Source organism: Lissotriton helveticus, chromosome 4_1 (assembly GCF_964261635.1).
Source record: "Lissotriton helveticus chromosome 4_1, aLisHel1.1, whole genome shotgun sequence".
Taxonomy (NCBI): Eukaryota; Metazoa; Chordata; class Amphibia; order Caudata; family Salamandridae; genus Lissotriton; species Lissotriton helveticus.
In genome coordinates this window covers 1,900,348,773-1,900,371,911 of record NC_136063.1, presented here as the reverse complement: position 1 = coordinate 1,900,371,911, position 23,139 = coordinate 1,900,348,773, and the positions used below count along the sequence as shown (strand labels likewise).

The 23,139-nt window shown below is 47.2% G+C and overlaps 1 protein-coding gene across 2 annotated transcripts in view; it reads right to left on the bottom strand.

The window, feature by feature from the left end:
* WDR44 (WD repeat domain 44) overlaps positions 1-23,139 on the bottom strand; it is a 543,349-nt gene that overhangs the window by 174,765 nt on the left and 345,445 nt on the right. For both annotated transcript variants that reach the window (XM_078688542.1, XM_078688543.1), the window contains one exon: positions 17,040-17,104. In XM_078688542.1, the coding sequence (XP_078544668.1) occupies positions 17,040-17,104 (65 nt within the window). The remainder of the gene's footprint in view (positions 1-17,039; positions 17,105-23,139) is intronic.

Below are 23,139 nucleotides of genomic sequence, written 5' to 3'. Positions count from 1 at the left end.
TAGTGGACAAAGTAAGCGCTCCAGGTAGGGAAAGTAACAATGCTCCGAGGTTCAAAAGGCTGTTTGGAAACTTTAGAAACCCAAGATGGTAGGGAAGATGGTTTTGGGAAGGCCTGAGGAAGTAGCACATACAAAGGGACAATTTCTCTAAACAGGTGTGGTGTGTGTGCCCTAAAACAAGTCCCTCAGGTAAGCAAGAGAACGCGGCCTTGAAAAGACAGAGGACTTGGTAAATTGTTACCTTGGTGCACTGTGTTGGAGTGTGACCATGAAAGTCTAGACTCAACGCTCAGCCTTACCCAAACCTTGCTGCTGAAAATATGCACATCATAGTCACTCTCGTAGCACTCACTCACAACATCAATAAGGTAGGAGCTCTAGTATCTGCAGGGCAGACTCTGTAAGTGGTACTATGTTTTGTTCTTGGTGCAGGAGGGTTGGACAGCAATAACAAGTTGGAATAGAGCAGGAACACAAGCTAAATTGTACATAATTTTACAGATTACTGGCAAGATAAGTTCCAGGTTAAGCAAGGTCTCAGATACTCCAAGAAATCTTGTTGTGCCTCCGCCACTGTATTTGGTTCACCCAACTATAAAGGGAAAGACTCCTGTAGTTAAAGAATTATTGATTACTTTTCTTACTGGCGTGGAAGCAGAGGTAGCTAAAAGAATGTTCTTGAAGATCTGTAGTGGACAAGGTTTAGAAGGGCAGCCAAACAGCCTGGTTGCTTTGACCAGATCCATAAATTCACTTTGTGGTAGTTGTTTGAGGGAATACAGAGGCTGGGTTAGCCTACCCTTAGACGGAATTGTTGGAAATTGGTTGGTGCTGGTGGTTTTCATTTGTTTTAAACAGGAGTTCAACATGCCTGCTTTGGCTCTGCAATGGTGTGACAGTTTGTTAGTAAATATTTAAGTCAGTCATTCCTTCCGTGCTTTTAGGTTTATGAAATTCAGTGAGATTTTTATAAGATTCTTTATTTGCACATTTTGCGTGAAAGTAGTGTCATTGATGCTTTTTATTATTGAAGATAGATTAATAGCCTCAATGGATTGACACTAGATACTTGCTTTTGAGATTTCACTTGTATGTGTAAGCACAGAAAAGAAACAGGAAAGATAACTGTAAACCTTTGACAACCATGGTGGCAGTAGTTGCCAATTAGCACACTTATGTTTGTGGGTTGGTTCCTGCTAACTGATGGGTCTCCTTGGTGAGTATAGAGTCCCCCACATGGTAAAATGTATTGATCGGTACAGCAATTAGGGATATCTTAATAGCTTTGCAGGAGAGACATAAAACTCAAAGGTTCCATATTACATGAAAGTTAATGTTTATGGGTTGCGTTCATATGAATACTACTTGGGGGCTTGGTTAGAATTGTGTCCATGTTTGGACTTGGAGGGGAGAGGTAGCCTGTGCGAAATACCCTCTGTCCATTACGTCATTCAAGTTGAACTCGTTTTTGGACTCCAAGGATCTGTAACTCTGCTGTCAGTCTTAGACCTTCTAAACAGTCCTCAGCCACTGCGTAAATGGCATTCCTTCTATTCTTTATTTCCACAACCGAATTACAAAATCTGGCCTAAAAAAAAAACAACTTTGAAAAGACGAAGGCAGAGAGGACCGATGCAGAGGGGGAAAAAGGATGAATCAAGATGAATTTTTGTTTTGGGGCGAGCTTCTAACTCTGTTGCATTGCTAAGGAGCAATAAGAGGGTACATTTCTATAACTCTGTTGCCCTACTAAGAAACAAGAAGTGGGCAAATTCCTATCTACGCAGAACCAATGACAGGCACAGTCAATTGTTTAGAAGGGCAAAATTACTCACATTATCAGCACCAAAGATTATTAGACTAAGCAAACAAACAGCAAGCAATGAACTATTGAACTTGTGTTTTAACAGCATAACAGCAATTGGGATCATGAAGTATAGGATTATGTATTAAACATGCCCTTCCGAGTCACTCATGTCCATAACCAAAGAGCAGACAAGGTATTGGAAAGAATAAAAAAAAAAGTTATTCAATGTGGGCTTTACATCAGTGGACTCGGTTTTGGAAAAAGGAGACAAGTTCATGATTTTTAAAGCCATTACGTCGGTTGTGTGCTGTGTGAAATGTACTTCATTTTGCTTATTGTGTACTATTAACTTGCAGTGTCACATTTTCCGGTCTGCCACAGTCTCTCTGGGCTGTTTGCACAGAGAAAAATTCGGTACCTGCCACACTTGCTGGTTGACTTGCTGCATATTGTGTGTTAGCGGTTTAGTTAGTACCCAATAGTCTACTCTTAAATAGCCCATGCCAGCATGGATGCGCAGTCTCAGATCAGGCAAACTCCTGATTTTTAAAGCCATTACTTTTGCTGTGTGCCATGTGAAATGTACTTCCTTTTGTTTATTGTGTACTTTTAAATTGCGCAGTCATGCTTTCTGGTCCACCGCAGCCTCTCGGGGCTGTTAGCGCAGAGAAAGCTTTTCTGCACCTGCCACACTTCCTGGTTGACTGGCCGCCATATTGTGGGTTAGCAGTTTAGTTGATGCCCAATAGTCCACATAAATAGCCGATGCAGGCACGCCAAAGGTGCACCTAAGACAAGCCCGTCTGCACCTGTATGGTGCCATGACCCAGGAACCCTGGTCGTTTTGGGTCTTCCATCAGGCACTACACCTCTCTGCAGCTATTGCAATTGATTCCTACTATTTTGAGAGATTGCTGCCACTCTCTGGACCTATTCAAGAGATTTTGGGTTCGGTAAGTGCAGGTTCACGTTCATGACTCCGATGTCAGCACCACAAAGGGGATGTGTGGTTTTGCCATCCACTCTTATGGGGCGCTGTTACTTGCTTAGCTGCCGTTCTTAAGTAAAGCATCAATTAGAGCCAATTGACCATCAGCCAGACACCATTTTCTTAACTGAGACATGGTTAACAGAAAGTTCGGCTCCTAATGTGCTTACTGCTATCCCCCACAGCTATGCGATAATCAGGCCTGATGGGCAGACTCAAGGGGAGGTGGGATAGCTATCATTTTTAAACAGACTATTCCTTGTACATCTGCAGAGAAAGCACTTGTCTGTAGGCAGTGAGGTAGCCTTTTCCAGTCTCGCTTCATCCAACAATTTTACTCTAGCAGGGCTTCCAACCTATCGCCCTTCGGGAGCAGCTTTTACTTTGAAAACCGATTTGGCAAAATGTTGCCTTCGCTCTCTCAAATGTTATAGCTGATCTTAACCTTCAGCTTGAGGACGGAACCTGAGAGCCCTTCAGTTTACTCAGTTGGTATGTGCCTCTACACATAGATTGGGACATACGCTGGATCCCATTTTTTCTAACTGTACCAGACTGGTAGTGGATCCACCTATTCCTCTTATTTGGTCTGACCATGGAGCCATTTCTGTTCAGGTTTCTCAGACTACACCAACACAAACATCTAACGCAGGCAAACAGGTGAAGATATGGAAATGGGCCAAGGTTATCCCTACTGCTTTTACAGAGGTGTTGGCAGAGAACAATCCTATCTTGCGGGACTGCGTAGTCATAGCCAATGCACAACTGGAGGTATGGATAACAGGGCGCTTAACAAAATCACACCCATCATAAATCACTAGGTCAGACGCACTAAACCTACGGCGGAATGGTTTGGAGTTATTTTGGTAAAAAAAGACCTGCAAACAATGTTTGTATTTGTAGCAGAAATTACAACCATAATAATAAAGATAAAATATCGTGGAGCATTGAAGGAATACCACAAACCGACCACGGCTACAAGCCGCCATTTCTTTGCAGAAAAAAATGAGCAAGCTCATAGCTCTTCTTGGGAATTGTTTTCAATTGTGAAATCACTATCCTCTTTGGACCGTGTATCAGCATCTGTTATTCCCTCAATAGATAGTAGTAACTCTTTCGCTCATTTTTTCTCTGACAAAGTCACCTCTATCTATGCTACTTTCCCAGAGGCAGTCAGAGATGCCCTATGTCTTGAAGTCTGGTTTGAACCAGGTGCTGTGGGGGTAGGACTTTCCATATTTAATTCCCTAACCACTGAGGATCTCCTTCCTCTGTTGATAGAGGTTAAATCAGGATCACCACCCGATCCTGCCTCACCCTTTGGAACGAGGGATGAAGGCATAATAGCCAGTGCTCTGTGACCTACTTAACAACTCCTTCGAGTTAGGTCAGGTCCCTGGGAGCTGCAAACATGCTATCATAGTCCCACTCCTAAAAAATGTCCCAACTGGATCCCGTGAAGCCGGAAAATTGTAGGCCCATTTCCCTGCTTCACTTCTTTTCTAAAGTGGCTGAGAAACATATAAATAAACAACTGATGAGCTTCATTTAAGCTACAGAAGTGCTTAATGATACCGAGTTGGAGTTCTGCCCACAGTTCAACATAGAATCACTGCATCACTGATAATGCTGGATCTCAGTGCGGCCTTCAATACCATGTCCCACAGCTTTCTGCTTGAACGGCTGTGAAATCACAGCATCCGAGGTAAGGCTTTGCAGTGGCTTGCATCTTTTTTACAGAATCGCACCTTCCAGGTGACTCAAAAACCTTTTATATTTTAGGTTTTTCCACCTCGCTGAGCCCCACGTTGTTCAATCTGTACATGCACCCCCTAGCTGATATTATCGAGCATTATGGCTATAACACTGTGTTTTACACCAATGATACACAGCTTGTTATCACTCAGTCTCAGAATGAAAGTGGCACTGCAGCTCTGCTGGGATCCTGTTTTCAGAACAGGCTGAGTGGATGAACCATAGCTGCCTTAAACTAAATGCCAGAAAAACTGAGGTTCTTATTTCAGGGAAGTAACTATCAATCTGGTCCTCTACTTGGTGTCATTTCAACAATCATGACCTAGTCCAAATAGGCACTGTTGGAACCTGGGATGTCAGGTCACCTAGGGTAGCCTGGCCTAGGGTAAGACATGCAATTCTAGAGGCACAAGTGTGAAGGTTGCAGACCACCCAGCAGTAAATCCACGCAGTAACACTTAAAAAGGACACTACACCAATTTGTTGGAAAAATATGTACTGGTTTATAAAAATAATATACTCTGCTCTTTGGTTTCAAAATTTACAATTTAGGCACTTCAGTTTGTCATGGAAGCATTAACTACACTTTTAAGTTCTAAAACATTCACAACCAGCATTTACAGTACATTACATTTAGTCAGACCTCTTAACCAAAACTGGCAGGTAACTCTTATACTTCAATAGCTCAGTTATGCATTTACTGTACTCTGCTTTACTCTATAGCATCTCTCATTACAGCATTACTTTAAAAGAGGCAAGATCAGCACTTATGTTAGATCAGGTAAGCAATTTCCTTTACATGGATGGCTCTACAATTCCCCTTCTTAGCTTGTTAAAGAAGAATTGGTTATAACCACTTGAATCAGCTTTCAATAAAGCCCTGTCAGGGATTCCTCATGGACGCTGTACTCCCGGGGCCAGAGTCTCAATCTATGACACCAGTTAATCTTGTGGAAGTCACTCCCCCACGTGTTTACCTCCTTACTTGTAATTGTCGATGCTGGAATCGTCCTGCGCCAGAAGTAATGGGGGAAAACAGCCGATATGGCCAAAGTATCGAGTGTGGCAAGGGCTTTCTTGCTTTTCAAAGCTCCCCTGCTCTCCCTCCCCACTCGGGCCAGCTCCTCTGCTTGGCGCTCGAGCGGAAGGTAGGCCGATTTCTCAATACCCCCAGGCCGCCACCGGGCCCCTCAGCTTCCCCCTCCTTGCTCGGCCAGCTCCTCCGTGTGGCGCGCGAGCAGAGGGAGAAGGCGGGACACTCACTCTGGCTGCTGAGGCAGCCGGCGCTCCTCCGTGATGATCGGCGGGGCCACTACTCTCGCTGACATGCGCGGTAGCGCTCGCGTTGGTGCTGCCTCACACAGCGCCCGCTCCCAGGAAGGACGCTTTCCACACGGGCCTGCTCGGTCCTAGGCCCCTCCTGAGGGGATGGCTGCGACGTATTGGGCATGCGCGAAGGTGCCTTCACTTTCCCTTGACAACCGGGGCGCTGCAGGCAATGCGTCTGAAGCGCGGTAGGCGCCCCCGGGGTCTCGCTCACAGCCGAGGCGGCGCTGCCTCAAAGAAACCGGCACCCCTCACCCCTCGTCAGTTCCCAAGGAAATCAGGGGATCAGCTGACTGCACGTCCGGCCAGGATCTTCTGGGACACAGGGGCACAAGCCTTCCCCCACACCCAGGAAGGTAGGAACAGCGCTGGATCTCTTCTCACTTCAGCTCCCACTTCCTAGCCCTACAAAGTCCTTTTACCACTCAACACTGAATGGAGGCTGGTGTCAAGGGATGAGGGTTATTCTTTCAGAGTTCCTTCCACTGGGCAGAGGACTGCGCTCCACAGCGCCACAGTCTCCTTCTCCTGTTTACACCCCACTATCTTTAAGCTAGGGGTTAGTCAGGCGCCCAGGGTCTCCAGCCATTCAACGCAGCAGGGATAGGACAAATAACCCAAGGGAGGACGGGTGGTGAATCAATAGGTCCAAACCTCTGACTAGCCTACCCCCACCTTAAGCTACAGCCTGTCCTCCAGCTGACTCTCTCAGGAAGACAAAATGGCTGACCAGCATTCCGCCTTTTATAGGCTGACCCTCAGAAGTCCAAAGGGACCAGAAGGTTCTGGAACGCCCTATTCTACTCTATGGGACAGGTTCTGGGTATGACAGTTGAGACAGTTGGTAGCCACCATTTTGTGACTCCAGCAATTTCCCTGTCAGAAAAGGCCTCTAGGCCTGAGGTGAAAGACTAAGAAGGGGGAAAGAACACCTTAAAAAAAATCTAGTGAACACAAAAATTAATAAGGGCATGAGGGGCAAAATGGGGACAAAATAAATAATAAATGGGAGGGACTACGCAAAAAGCCAGACAGGTCTAACAGGCACTCTTTTCAATTTCTTTTATCGATGCACCACACGTTGCAAAAAATTACAACCAACTCCCCTCTTTAAAGGATTTTGGGGTAGAGGTTACATCAACGTCGTGCCTGACCTAAAAAAGCCCTGTCCCTTTGTAAGACAGTTGTGAGACCCAAACAACACCCACCCAAGTGTCTATGTGGAAAAAATGTGTGTGAGCGAGATGGCACCTCAAGGGCACACCACTATTGGGGAACCTGGCAGGTACTCACCAGGATTGCCCTGTTCTCATCATTGGCACCATCAAGCTTTAAATGAAAATGAATCCAAAAACAAACAAAACAGGTGTTTGTAAGACAGTGCAGTGGAAAAACACAAACAACAGTCAATAGTGTAACACAACATACAAGATACAAACAGCACAGATACGGACATTTTTATTCTAGTTTTCTCGTGCTGGTTTGTATAATAAAAAAGCGAGTGCGGCTACTACCTATCTAGCCATACTCTACTTGCCGACATGTTTCATTGCCATATAGTTTTGTGGCAATTTCTTCAGGGCATTAACTTTATAGCCACTGCATTGGACACCCAGTCTTCACAACCTCAAGTGGCCACTGTGTCTCCTACCAGCCACGAGGTCAAGGATAAAAACGTCGCGACTAACTCCTTCTGTAAGTTGTCTCCGGTTCTCTTCGTATTATTTAACAATATTAGGACAACCGTCGGCGTTCACTCGACACGTGTGCACTAGGCGGCTTCCTGTTGTTCGACAATCAGGTCACCAGCCTAGCGGGGAAATATTTTGGGATTCTGAAACCCCTGAAAAATATCTTGTTGTTTCTACCAGAAGCCACCGGAAAGTCAGTAGTCCGGCGCTGATAATGTTACTGGACTATTGAACAAGTTACTTACCTTCGGTAACGATATATCTGTAAGAAACAGTAGTTAGTATTAGATTCCTTACCTTAGAATATCCCCAGGCGTCAGTCTGGATTCGGAAACTTTTGCGTAGCAGTACCCCTGCGCGTCGGTAGGCGTCGTCTGCAGGCGTCCCCTGCGGCTCCGCGTCCGTCGTTGGCGTCGTGCGCCGTGATGACGTCGCTGGAGTATATAGACGCCGCCTCCGCGCGCTGACGTCAGTTCTTTGCACATAGCTTTTCCGCGCCAGAACACGCAGAGCCACGTGAGAACCAACACTGGTGCCATTTGAAACTAGGGCCCTGAAAGGGATGTCCTTAACCCTAGGTATCAGTTCGCAGAACGGGGAGGATGGGTGGGGCGGTAAGGAATCTAATACTAACTACTGTTTCTTACAGATATATCGTTACCGAAGGTAAGTAACTTGTTCATCTGAAAGAAACAGGTTAGTATTAGATTCCTTACCTTAGAATAGATACCCCAGCAATACCAACCCCGGTGGTGGGTCTGCGAACCAATACAAACCTACACCAGAAAGTCCTGGAGGACCGAACGGCCAAAGAAGCCATCCCTCCGGACTTGACTGTCCAGGCAGTAGTGCCTCGCAAAGGTGTGCAGCGAGGCCCACGTAGCCGCCTGGCAAATGTCCTGCAAAGGGACTCCCCGGCCCAGGGCAGTAGTAGCCGCCGTGGCCCGAGTGGAATGGGCTCTCAGCCCAACAGGAGGCTCCTTCCGAGCCAAAGAGTAGCACGCTTTGATGCACAGAACGACCCACCGAGAGATGGTCCGTTTATGTACCGCCCGTCCCTTCTTCGCACCCACGTAGCCAACAAACAGTTGGTCATCCACCCGGAACTGGCGTGTGCGATCCATATAAAATGAAAGCGCACGTTTTGGGTCCAGACGATGGAGCCGCTCTTCATCCTTTGAAGGATGCGGAGGCGGGAAGAAGGAGGGGAGGGTGATGGACTGCCCGATGTGAAAAGCAGAGACTACTTTGGGCAGGAAAGAAGGTCTAGTTCGTAGAACCACCTTGTCTGGATGAATGGACAGGAAAGGAGGTTTGACAGAAAGAGCCTGGAGCTCACTCACTCTCCTGGCAGAGGTGATGGCAACCAGGAAGGCCGTCTTTAAAGTCAGGAGACGGAGAGGACAGGAATGAAGTGGCTCAAAGGGAGCGCACATCAAGAAGGTCAGAACCAGGTTCAAGTCCCACTGAGGCATCACGAACGGAACAGGTGGATACATGTGCGTGATGCCCTTCAAGAATCTAGTTACAATAGGGGACTTGAACAAAGAAGGTTGATCAGGCAGCCTTAGAAAGGCCGAAAGGGCAGAAAGGTAGCCCTTGATAGTGCCCAGAGCAGAGCCCTGCTGGGCAAGAGAGAGAAGAAAGAGGAGAACCTCGGAAAGAGGGGCAGAGAGAGGGTCCACAGCCTTTGCTGTGCACCATGCCACAAATCTGTTCCACCGGCAGGCGTATACCGACTTTGTGGAGGGACGCCTGGCTGCCAGAATCACATCACAGACTTCAGGAGGCAAGTCAAATGGCCTCAACTGTCGCCGCTCAATCTCCACGCATGGAGGTGGAGACTGGACAGGTTCGGGTGGAGGACCGTCCCCTGCTGCTGCGACAGAAGGTCCTCCCGAAGGGGCAGGCGGATCGAGGGACCGACTGACATGCTGAGTAGCTCGGGATACCAGTACCTTCGAGCCCAGTCCGGAGCCACAAGGATAACTTGGGCCCGGTCGCACCTGATCTTCTTCAGCACTCTGGGCAGAAGTGGTATAGGCGGAAAGGCATACAACAGACCGCAGCTCCACTCGCGCCGAAAGGCGTCGCCGTGCGAGTGCCGTCTTGGAAACTCCAACGCGCAGAACTGATGACATTGCGCGTTCTCTTCTGTGGCGAATAGATCTAACCAAGGCTCTCCCCATTGCAGAAAGAGGCCTTTCACCACGTCCGAGTTCAGACGCCATTCGTGATCCACCGAGCACCGACAGCTGAGTTCGTCCGCCCTGGCGTTCAGAGAACCTGCCAGGTGTTGAACCGTCAGAGTCACGCCCTGACGTTCCAGCCATTGCCAGAGACGCAGAGCCTCCTGGCAAAGGGTCCACGACCCCGGTTGTGTTGTCCGTGAACACCTGCACTACACTCCCGTTGACAAAGGGGAGGAATGCCTTCAGTGCTAGGCGAATCGCCCGCAGCTCCAACATGTTGATATGGAGCCGGGACTCCGCCGGAGACCAGATGCCTCTGATCTCCGCCTCTCCCAAGTGGCCTCCCCAGCCCTGGAGGGACGCGTCCGTCACAACTACGTGCTCCGGTTGGGGAAGGGAGAGGGATCTGCCTCTGACCCAATCACGGTCCGTAAGCCACCACTGCAACTGTCTCGCAGTGCCCTCCGAGATCAGGACATGGTCGGATAGGTTGCCTTGATGCTGGGCCCACTGAAACTTCAGGTCCCACTGCAGAGCCCGCATCCGCCACCGGGCGTGATGCACCAGAAGGATGCAGGAAGCCATCAGCCCCAGCAGCCGCAGCGTCAACCTGACCGAAACCCGGGATAACGGCTGAAAGATGGGAATCAAAGCCTGTATATCCCGGACCCGCCGTTCCGGAGGATAAACCCGAAACTGCGCCGAGTCGAGAACCGCTCCGATGAAAAGGAGCTTTTGAGAGGGACACAGGTGTGATTTCGGCACATTGATGGAAAACCCCAGCTCGTGCAGGAGGTCTGCCGTCATCTGAAGGTGGTGGACGACTGTCTGGGGCGAGCCCGCCTTCAACAACCAGTCGTCGAGGTAGGGGAAGACTGAAACCCCTAACCGGCGCAGATGAGCTGCGACCACCGCCATCACTTTCGTGAACACCCGTGGGGCGCTGGTAAGGCTGAATCGGAGCACGATAAACTGAAAGTGCTCGTGGCCTACCGTGAACCGCAGGTAACGCCGGTGGGCCGGCAGGACAGGGATGTGAAAATACGCATCCTGCAAGTCCAACGCCACCATCCAGTCTCGCGGGTCTAGAGCAGCCAAGACCTGAGCCAAAGTCAACATCTTGAACTTCTCCTTCCGGAGGAAGCCGTTGACGGTCCGTAGATCCAAGATAGGACGCAGGCCCCCCTTGTCCTTCTTGGGAACCAGAAAGTAGTGGGAATAGCAACCACACCCTACTTCTGGCCCAGGAACGCGCTCGATGGCCCCCTTGGCCAAGAGGGCCGTAACTTCCTCCTGCAGAAGTGTCAAGTGGTCCCCCGACACACGGTGGTTCTGCGGTGGCATGGCTGGAGGAGTGCTCTCGAAGGGGAGGGAGTAGCCCCTTCGGACGAGCTGCAGCACCCACCTGTCCGATGTGATGGTGCGCCAGCGAGAGTGGTGATGGCGAACCCTGCCACCCACTGGCGTCACATGGGCCTGAAAGCTCGGACTAGGAGGATTTGGAGGCTGATGCTGTGGGGGGAGGTGTGGCCTGACCTCGCCGTTGTCCCCGACCGCCTCCACGGCGGAATCCACGGCCGCCACCGCGTTGAGAAGTATTCTGCGGTGCGTGGCTGGCAGCACGTGTGGGACCGCCCCTTCCGTGGCCACGAAAGGAGCGAAACGAACCCGTTTGCTGGCGCTGGGTCGAGAGACCCAAGGACTTGGCTGTGACCCTGGAGTCCTTGAAGCGCTCCAGCGCGTGGTCCGCTTTGTCGCCAAACAAGCGACTGCCATCGAACGGCATGTCCATCAAAGTATTTTGGACATCCGCCGAAAAGTTGGCGGATATCAGCCAGGCGTGGCGACGAATCGCCACCGTCGTGGACATCGCTCTGCCCAGCGAGTCGGTCGTATCAAGACCACACCTGATGGAATATCGTGCTGCGTCTCGGCCTTCAATCATAGCCTTGCCGAGCTTCGCCCGTACCTCCTGCGGGCATTCTGGCAGACACTCCGCGACCGTATCCCACAGAGAGTGGGTGTAGCGGCCCAAGAGGCACGAGGTGTTGCAAGACCGCAGTCCCAAACTCAGGGACGAGAAGACCTTCTTCCCATACTGGTCGTACCTCTTTGATTCCCGGTCGGGCGGAGCCGACGGAAATGCGGTCTGGGAAGTAGAGGCCTGGATCACCAGACTCTCAGGGGTGGGATGGGTGGACAGGAACTTGGGGTCGTCCGGACACGGACGGTGGCGTCTGGCCACGTTCCTATCAACAGGCGAACCTGAAGCGGGCCTGGACCACGTGCCCAAAAGAACGTCTGTCAAGGCTTCATTGAACGGCAGCAGTGGCTCCTGTGGGCATGACTGCGGTTTGAAGACCTCAGTGAGGATGTTAGGCCTCACGACCGCGACGGGGAGCTCAAGGTGTAAAGCCTTGGCAGCCCTCATCAACACCACTGAATAAGCAGCCCCAGCCTCCGAAGCCACAGTAGGAGGCGAGACAAAGCCAGGGTTAGGAGAGTCGTCCAGACCACTGGCGTCACCCAAGTCACCTGTCCAGTCCACGTCGTACTGACACTCGCGTGACAGAGGGTCCTCAGACCCCTCCCAACCCTCTCCATAATCTGCATCCTCACCATATTCAGAGTCAACGATGTAGACCGGCTCCTCGGGGTCAATGGGCCCCATCGGCGCCGGACTCGTCCGACGCCGGTCCGACTCCGCGTCCGGAGTAGGAGAAGGAATGGGGATGGAGCCGCCCGGAGCCGGCGCCGGAGCCCCGACGCCAGCCGGAGCCGGCGTCGGAGTCCCGGCGCCGCGCGGAGGCGGCACCATGGGTTGCCCCGATGGAATCGGCGCCGGAGAGGCCGGCGGACCAGCCGGCGTCGACCCTGAAGGGCCCAGCGGCGCCGGGGCCGGAGCCGGCGGCGGCGTCGGGGCCGGAGCACCCGACGGCGTCGGGGCAGGAGCACCCGAACCGCTCGGGCCCCCGGACGGGACCACCGGGCCCGCAGGCGCCGTAGGCCCCGTCGGAGGAGACAGTGCCCTCATGGCCATGAGGAACTCCTCTATCTCCTCGCGCGACGCGCCTTGCCCAGGGACCGTCGGGTATGGAGCAGGCAGCGCCGGCGACCCACGCGGAGCCGCGGGGGTGGGGCCACCCGAACCCCCGGCCGCATCGCGCGAGCGTCGGGGGGAGTCGGGGGTACGATGACGACGCCCCGACTTCTTGTGTCTCTTACCTGAGGAACCAGAGGAATGGTGACGACTTCCGGAGCGCTCGTGGTGGCTCCGCGACCGTTCCCTCGACCGCTCCCTCGACCTCCGGCCGGACCGGGACCGCTCTCGACGCGGGTCCGACACCCGGAGCTCGAGTAGCTTGCGGGACCGCTCCCGTCTAGCCTTACTCGTCAAGGCCCGGCAGTCGACGCAGGAGTCCACGTCGTGGTCCGCGCCCAGGCACCGGAGGCAGAGTCGGTGGTGGTCCGTGACCGACATCGTGCGGTCACACCCGTCACAATTCTTAAAACCGGGCATCCTACCGGCACCTTAAGAGTTAGATAGTAATCAAAAACTTTGGTCAAAAGACCGGAGTACTGCTCTTCGGATCTGCGCTAACTGGCGCGGAAAAAAGAAGAACTGACGTCAGCGCGCGGAGGCGGCGTCTATATACTCCAGCGACGTCATCACGGCGCACGACGCCAACGACGGACGCGGAGCCGCAGGGGACGCCTGCAGACGACGCCTACCGACGCGCAGGGGTACTGCTACGCAAAAGTTTCCGGATCCAGACTGACGCCTGGGGATATTCTAAGGTAAGGTAAGGAATCTAATACTAACCTGTTTCTTTCAGATACAATGTGTTGTATCTGAAGTCTCACATGTTAGATTGCAGAGACTACAGAGGGCGAAGAATGCGGCAGCTCATCTAATGCTCGAACTCCTGAGGCGAACGCCTACAGGCCCAGCTCTTGCTAAATTGCACAGGCTGCTACTGTGCAAGAGTGTGTCTTTTAAAGCCATGTGTTACTGTCACAGAATCCTGAATGGTAAAGGGCCTTTTTATTTGCATTCTCTTGTCACACCCTACCTACCAGGCAGAAGTCTAAGGTCTGCAGGGGCCTCTTTAGCCGCCCTACCTACTGTGAAAAGAGCACGCTTAGGAGAATGCACTTTCAGTTTGTTGGCATTTAAATATTGGAATGCCTTGCCTCAGGTAGTCAGAGCAATAAATTAGCCTTTCAAAAGAAACTCAAAACATGTCTATTTAGACAGACCTAAAGGACATTTCAGGAGAGAGCCCCATAGGTGCCAGAGAGTGAAATTTGAGCACGGGTACACTTCAGTCCAAATAACGAGGTGCGCTATAAATAACTTTATTATTATTCCTCAGGAGAGAAACTGACAACATTATTCAAGAATGTACTCAAACACATTGCACTTTACATGTCCTGGACAAAGATGCAGTATTGAAGTTACCACCAGATGTCCCTCTTGAGTCAGCCACAAGTGCTTGAAAAGCATTCCACACAGGTACAGTAAAACAAGCTGCTACAAGTTTGTTCCTCTTGAATTAGAGAAGTCCTTTCAGTGCCAGGTTGCAGTACTTTAGGTCATTACTAGAGATACTTTAAGTAGGAAATAAATCCCTGCGGCGGCAGGTACAGTGCCATTGTATGTTACTAAATGGCAAACACAGCCCCCTTAATTTCCCTATATGAACGAATTAAGACAGGAGCAGATAACCTTGAATGTATCTTTTTGTATGAAGCTGAAGGGAACAATAGTAACAAAACGCCAATAAATAAAAATGTAACTGTATATAGCTTATATAGCGCACGTATCACCCCCAAAGGGATCTCAAGGCGTTGTACACATACCGCTGTGGAACCCTTCCTGGCCTTTCCCTGTGAAGTGCCCACTCCTGGGCACCCCCAAGGTGAAGCCAGGCATCCTAGCGCTGTTGGGGCCGTTGTGGATATTAAGCAAGCTATTGCCCAGAGTTGCAGAGTGGGACCCATGCTTAGAATAGGCACCGAGGTGAGAATTATCAGGTCAGAGGAAATTGAGCCCAAGGTGGGAATTGAACCCTGGTCCGGGCCAGACGTCTGCATCAGGGTCTGCCGCTCTAACCATTGAGCCACACTTCTCCACAATGCTTTTGCTGTGAGTACAACACATGAAGGAGAGGGTATGATTTCAGTGTATGTGTGTGTGTGTGTATGTATATATATATTCACTATTTATTTTTGGGTGGTGAATTTCTAAGGCTTTTAAGATTTTATTTCCTAACTATAACATCCCTGTAACCTTTTTTACTGTGAATTATTAACCCTCAAATGCCTTGCGTGGCAGGAGGTTGGCGATGGGGCCTGCGGCCAGGCCCTGCCCCCAACACCCTATAGACACCAAAACCAGCGTTTGTGCATGGGCAAAGGCCATGTGTGGAGTTGGCCGCATGCATCCAACTCCACGCCGCATAAGACCGAAGGCTGTGCGTGGCATGGGGGTTGGCTGCAGGGTATGGTCTATGGCCAGGCTTTGTGGCCAACCTCCCATAAGCACGCAACCTTGAGGGGCCAAGTAACAACCCATCCCCAGGCCAATTACAGCACTGGAGCCCCCATTCCCGAGGGCCTATCCACATAGTAAATGGGGATGGATGCAGGCAGCCCCCACTAGGCAGGTTTAGGCTCCAGGGACCCCCAACTCCCAGGGCCATGCCATCAGAAATGAGAAGGAGAGGGACATATGCCCCCCCCCCCAGCCAATTTAGTCTTGCGGACCCCATACCCTGGGGCTCTCTGGATTTATGATTTAGGAGGGGGACATGCAGCTCCCTCCTTGGGCCAATATCGGCCCCAGGGTCTGGCCAAAACAATAAGGGGAGTGGGTGCCTACACTGACAATTTGGTCCATCCGGAGAATATTATCACCCATTGCAGGTGGTTTTCTATCCCACCCATAACTCCCTTCTTTATCTAGTAAATCTTCTCTTCTAAAACAAACACAACATTTGGCCCTATATTAAGCACTCTCCAATTATTTCTTTACTTCATTCTCTTTATCATGCCTAGACACTAATCTTATTGCCCACCTTCAACTCAAAGAATGGATTATTCCAACAATTATGGTCCTAGTCCTTGAGCACAGGTTAACTACTCCCTCAGCATTTGCAATTTCAATGATAAAAGAAATTGGATACTAAATTTCACCTTTAACAATTTGTATGGAGGAACAAACACGCGAAAATGAATTATAGTTTGTGCACTTTATAGCAATGCATGCACTTTTAACAGTGGCGGCTCCTCCGCCTACTGCTCACTGAGTGAGCAATAAAAAAATGGGAAAAAAATGATAACTTAAGATTATCATTTCATTTAAACGTAATGTCTCGTTCTTTGGGGAAGGGGAGGGGCTGGGCTGTTTAGAGGCTGGGTAAGGAGTTGTGGCACCCTCCTAGGTGGGAATTAATGTTTGGCCAACTCTCTGGGGCCAGGCAAACATTCAGGCGCACTTTGGAAGTTCCCCACCCAGGCTGCATTACAAGCCTGGCTGGAGAACATGCCCAGGGTTCCATTCCCTGCCTGAGCACCGAACCACAGCGCTCAGACCAATCACAACACTGCACTGCACTGCAGCGTTGTGATTGGCTCAGGAGAGCCTGGGTGCTACCTGCTTCCACAGAAGCTTGGAGGAGGACGAGAGGATGGAGGAAAGGCGGCGGTCGGCCGCATCCAGGTTAAGTGTTTTTTTAAATGTATTTTTAATCCCCTCCCTCCGCTCTCCCCGCACACCCATTCAGTAGCCGCCCCTTCTGATTTTTTAATTGTCACTTTAATGCCAAACAACCTATTTTAGCAAGTGATACCCCGCATGCTTTAATTTCGTTGATATGCAAGTCTTGTCTCAAATTGTTTCCATAAATAACTGATACATTAACAAGTTAATATGAACAAAACGACTACAAATTCGGAACAATCAATCACAAATCTGCACATGTCAAGAAGAGTTTTATAACTAAATATTCGCTGCGGCAATAAATGGATGCTCTCAATTCAAAACGCTGGGTAAGGTTAACAGATTCTCCTCAAACGCTACCATTTGTTTTATTTATGGCACTAAACTTATGAATTGTTCGCAACAGACACAAAAATAATTGTCAGCTGATCTACACAAATGAAATCATGCACTATGAGGCTTATTTGCTAAATACCCCTTATACATATGCTTTTTTACCCAACGTTGTACCTTATTTTCATATACTGTATAATGATTGTACAGCTGTTTAACATACCCCAGCATCAGTATCTGACTTGGAAGAATTCAGACTTTCCTGAGAAGGTGAAGGAGAAACACGCCCTAAACAGAAATGAAAAGTGGTTTAAAATCGTCAAAGCAAATATATACCATTCTCTTTAAGGAATTAACCCCTTCCGTGCTCCCGTTGGCCGTCGCGAGCACTTCCTGGCTGGTGCTGCAAACGTCCAACGGTCGACGCGGCCCCGCCCACTCCTTAGAACGCCCGCACTGCGCCAAAATAACAGCCGCGGTAAACAGGTTAAATGAATGCTATAGTTTGCTTTTATCAGAATTTAGTAGCTGTTTGACATTTTGGAAATATTCACTGTTTATTTACATTATGCTTCAAAACGGTTCTTGAGTAGAATAAAAAATACATTTAAATATCATGGGCCTTCATTGAACCTTTGTCCAAACAATGTATTCTGTATATCAGAGAATGTATTCTGTATATCGCATAATGTATTCAATGCATAACTGCCCATACATACTTCCCAATGCAGTAGTTAGAGACCTCGTCAATATTCCTAACTGGGGCTAGTTATACCCAAATGGCATCCTGCTGTGTTGTGGTATCTCTAGAACTCCTCCTAGTTTTCCACACCAGAGGTTAAGGTTGTCACAGTGTTCCATTTCACAATGTTCACCTGTAGATTCAGTATACAGCACGAGGATACAGTAAGTTTCCAGATAATACCCAAATTGTCGAGAACAACTTATTTTGGTAGATCGTGAACTTGTTGGGACTTAACACAGGACTTTCAGTAACTCACATAAATTAATGTGTGTACATCTTTTTGTTGTTGCACGCTGCCAAATAACAGCGGTTAAACTACTTTATTTTTAAATATCACCATTAGTTCTGATCCTGTTGTTGAAACTCTCATGCGAGCCCTGCTGACGAGGGATAGCTTCCATTTGTTTTTGATGACCTCATCTTATTGCCCAATCTCAATACAGGGCGGAGAAATCGGACCACAATCCTAATCAGGGTGAACCAAAAAGTCACTAAGTTAACCTGTGCTTACCCTCTGGAAGCCTGGCACAAAAGCTGTCAGGCTTAACATAGAGGCAATGTGCTAAGTATTTATGCAGCACACAAACAGTAATAAAATGAAAACAAAACAAGGAAAATCCCACACCACTTTGGAAAAATAGAGTTAAAGTTAATAAATTACTTGACACCAAAAATGACATAATTCAGTAGAACCGAAGTTTTTAATATTTTACATTTTCAGGTAACATTTATAGCCTAAGAGATCAAACAGCCAACCGTGACCATCTACTCAAAGCCCTAATGTCTTGGAGTTGTGGTGGAGGGAAGGCCCAAAACTACACAGTATCCAGGATGACTATTGAAAGGGAGTTTCTGCAAATGGGTCGGTGAGATTTTGGCATGTTGAGCAAGGTTGAAAACAAACATTTTTGTATACCCCTTGTGAAGTCACTTCTCCATAACAGTAATATTAATTAATCGTGTGGTTTTGAAATTAACCAACATAGAATAGAATGCACATACACAAACACACGTGGGATACTAAATTGCATGTAATTGCAAACCATAATCTACTAATTGTGTCATGTACTATGTTCAAACTGTACGCATTTGCCGTAATCGAATAGAAAATTGCATGAATGGGCTTTTTGTCTGTTTATTTGTGGCATAAATAATGAAGATTGGTAAGTAAACCATGCCTATATGTTGCTTAATGCTAGGTAACGACTAATTGGGATACTATTAGTATGGGGGGAGGTAAACAGAAGGGCTTTATTTCTTAAATTTACGTTTATTTGTGTTTGTTTCTATAATAGTTCCTAAATGTGGCCTATGTGGCCTAAAAAGATGGAGGCTGACCCCCAACTTCGAGTTTGCGATGAAGCACGCATGAGGGATGTTGTGAGAGGAGAAGCGCGAGCAGCCTGTGCCTGTGCAGAATGGGTCCAGGACAGTGTGGCCTACATATTGGAATGGATGCCAACTTTTTCGAATGTCATCATCATGAACGTGGGAATAGGGCATCAAATAACAAATTAAAGGAAAACAAGCGGAAGAGGAATGATATGAACAATAGAAACCTTATTTTCTAAATTATAACGATGACTTTGCGGAAATTGAACAATAAGGTGATGCTCATCCACCCCTCAAAGTGACCAATCATGGACAGTCTAAGACCCCAAAGTTACAACTTTTAGATAGATAAGTTAGTGAAAAAGGGTATAAAAGAGGACATTTGGGACGATGAAAGAAGCGTGCTTTTCCAATTTTATCTTTGCACCCCGACATGCTGTCGGTCTGCGCAACTTTTCCTATGGCGCAGGGACTTTGAATTTTTCTGAACTTTAACTTTTGAATGGGTGCGGAGCCCTTTCAGAGGGGAGCATCGAGAGAGAGATAGAGAGGCGTTCATTGGGAACTATTCTGTCCTTATACTGATGTCTGCATTTCAAAAATTTGGTAATATGAAACTTTTCTTATTTTAAATTGTCATGCTAATAAATGTATTTTTGAATCTTAAAACTTTTTCTTCTAGGTTATTAATGTTTAAATAATGTAATTCTAATTAAAAGATAACGGTTAAATAAATGGAGAATTAAGCCAGTCTTGTTGTCCTTTAGTTAACTTTTACTAGCTGATCCATTGACAAATAATGGTGGGGTGTTAAAATAGTTTTTCTTAAATCATAACCATGGTATCAGAAATAAACTGCAGATGTAAATAATGTATGAAATTTAGTTTTAGACACTCCGCTATAATCCAGCAACTCTCATTTGGTCTTCACCAAATCCTGGGAGCAGGGTAAATGTGTGTATGAGTGACTCACAGTGTTATGGGCCCCACTGATGAGTAATGTGTGATTAGCTCCTTGGGTTAAGGTGATGGGTTTACAGAGAATTTCTGGAATCGCGCGGCATCAGTTAATTACATGGTAGCAGAGCATAGGTTGCTATAGGTTAACTAGGATATATGATGTATAGAGTAGAGTATATGGAATATTAATGTACAGAATTTATAACTAACATCTGTTGAGTTTGTATTGCGTTATATGTAGTCTGGAAAAGGCTTCCGGGAAGCTGGTCACTCTGTCTGCAGGCAGAGGAAGTGTGGGAAGTGAAGTCGCATATCACATAGTCTGTTTCAAAGTGGTGACATCGTCGTATGTTACAAGTTTAGGGACCTTTACGTGTAAAAGTGGTGAATGTATAGCGAGGGCAACCTGTGAAATCTTGGGTCTGAGTATAGGGATCATTGCGTATTCTGTCTTAAAACTCTACCTGGAGAGAGTAATAAAGTTTAACCTAAGCTTGAGAGAAGGGCAAGGTAGAGGGAAATGCTACTTTATCGGCAAAAGTAAAATTCTGTGGTAGAGAGGAGGTAAGCGCTGTGTACTGGAAATACAGAATACTTGTGTGATTGAGGAAACTATCACTTTGGTTTTAGCGAAATAGGCAAATTGAGTTGTTTTATGTGGTTACTAACTGATTTTTGCTATATAAAAGTGTAAATACAGTGTGCCGATAAATTTTGTAAATGAGGGGTCAGTCAAAGCTGCAGAAGCCAAAGCAGGGCTGACGTCAAAGTTATCACGCTGGGATTGGTCCGCGTGACCAAGACGAAGTAAGGGCTGTTTGGTGCATCAGTGAAAGCAGCGAAATAATTGGTTGAGCACTAATGAAATGTATCTTGTTCTAATTGGTGCGTCAGTGTGAACCGCGCTCAAATAGGCTGGTATTACGAAGCAGTTTACGGTAGAGTCCGCGATCGTTTGAAAGACAGGAAATTAACAGAAAAATTTATTTTTATAATGGAGTGGAGAGAGAACAATCTTTGTGGTTTCAAAAATTGAAAAATGTGTTTAAAAAGGATAAGATAATTGAGACAAGAGAGGGAAAATTGCTGCCTCCGCCTAAAATGCCTGCATCATACAGGATGACAAAATATGGCTACCATACATGTGTATGGTTAGAGAATTGGGCGAGATATACCAAATATGATGGTGCAGACTTGACTATGCTAACACGTTGTACGCCGGAATTCCATTAATCCATCTCCACCGGTTACAACTTATTCAGAATCAGGCAGCCCGTTTGATCTTTTGCCAGCCAAAATATCAACATGTCACCCCTCTTCTGCGTAGCCTCCACTGGCTCCCTATCATTAAACGTTGCACCTTCAAACTGGGCTGTATCACCTTTAAAGCCTTGTCTGACTTAGCCCCTGCATTCATTACTTCCTGCTTGACACGGTATGTCCCTCATAGAGACCTTCGCTCTGCAACTCTCAATCTTCTTGTTATTCCCAAAACCAGACGCAAGAAGCACGGTGGTCTGAGTTTCTCTGCTATGGCCCCCATTACTTGGAACTCTTTTCCAACTGCACTCCGCCTCTGCTCTAACTACGATCATTTCCACAGACTTTTAAAAACCTACCTATTTCAGTCAGCATTTCAGTAAATTCCTCCACCTTAGCTGCCGTTATGTCAAGAGCGCCATGAAGCCGTTGGTGAACGTGCGCGGTATAAATACTTTTAACGTAACGTAACGTAACGGTGCATTAGCTTTCCCAGAAGTAGGATCTTTCAGTCTTGCAGTGTTAAGACATTTGAGAGACAAGATGATGAAGCTTGAACCAAGACCTAGACCGACTCAGTTTGAAGCATTAGCTGAGTGGGAAGATGAGATGCATGATTTGGAGTGAGAAAGGTTTGAGGACTATATAGGACCAAAGAATAGATTTCGTAGATTATGGAGAGAAACTCATGACAATATAATGTGGAGATGGAGAAATGCTAATATGTGTGACGGGATGTATCCAGTTAGAATGGTTGATAAACGGGTAGGACGAAAATGCATGGAAAAGAGAAATAATGTGGAGATAGGAAGAAAAGGTAATGAGGATTGTGAATCAGAGGATACAGTGCTGGAGGAGATATTAAATAGAAGACCACCACCATATCAACCACGTTCTATAAGTACGACCCCAAATGCTCCACCAATGGAGGATAGGTTTGCAGAAACTCCAAGGCAATTTTCAAATATCAGAGATCTTCCGGAAAGAGTAGAAATGACATACGATTCCAATGCTCCATTAATAGAAATCAGATTTACTGGTACACCTAAGCCAAGCGATGAAACAAGGAAAAATGTGGTCAGAATAGAGAGGCAAATTGAAGAACAACCAAGTACTTCTGAATATATACGTTCAACAAATTAATTAACTGAAAAGATACAAGAACTCACTAAAATATAGAAGTTGTAACTGTTCCAGTAACAATAGGTCCTGTAATTCCAGTGTTTGAGAATCAGAAAAAAAAAGAACCGTCTTTAACTATTCCTTTGAATCAGAGTTTGCAAAAAGTGAAGGAAAAAGTTTATCCAGATTTGTCAGAAGTTAGGCGTACTAGTCATATGATACTGCCCGATTTAACTTTCCATCAAAGTATTGCGTATAAGTTTCCAACAGGTGCGGAATCTGATTCCATGACTCCTGAGAAAAGTATAGAGAAAATTGATTTGTCACAAACCCCAGTAGGACCATCAGAGCAGGAATTAAGTGATTGTATCAAAACTTTGAAAGTAAAGGAAAATTAACCAAAAACATTAGATGTAGCTAGACTAAAAATTGATATGGAGGAATTAATAATTGGAACAATTGGAACAGATAGATTGAAAACTTTCCAAGATGATGAATTGATGTTTATGTGAAAAAGCATTACTTGGAAAACCAAAAATATGCATGACCAATTTGAAGGGTTAGCAAGTGAAATTGATGTAGATTTTACAAAATATAAAGTGTTGCAGAAACCCTATGGAGTGGATTTCATAGAAAAGGACATTGAGAATATGAATACAGCAGGAAGAACACCTCAAATAAAAGAATTGATTGTGTTGTTGAGAAAATGGGGAGACATTGATAAGTGGAAAATAATATGGGCAAGGAAAGAGAGGAAAACAATGATAAATCAACATTGGCATTCCCAGTAAGAGAAAAGGAAGCTGTGGTAAAAGAATTTCCTATGACAGAAATACCAGGAGGAGGATATGTACATGTTCCTTGGACTAGACAGGACATATTAACATTTACGAATGATTTTCCC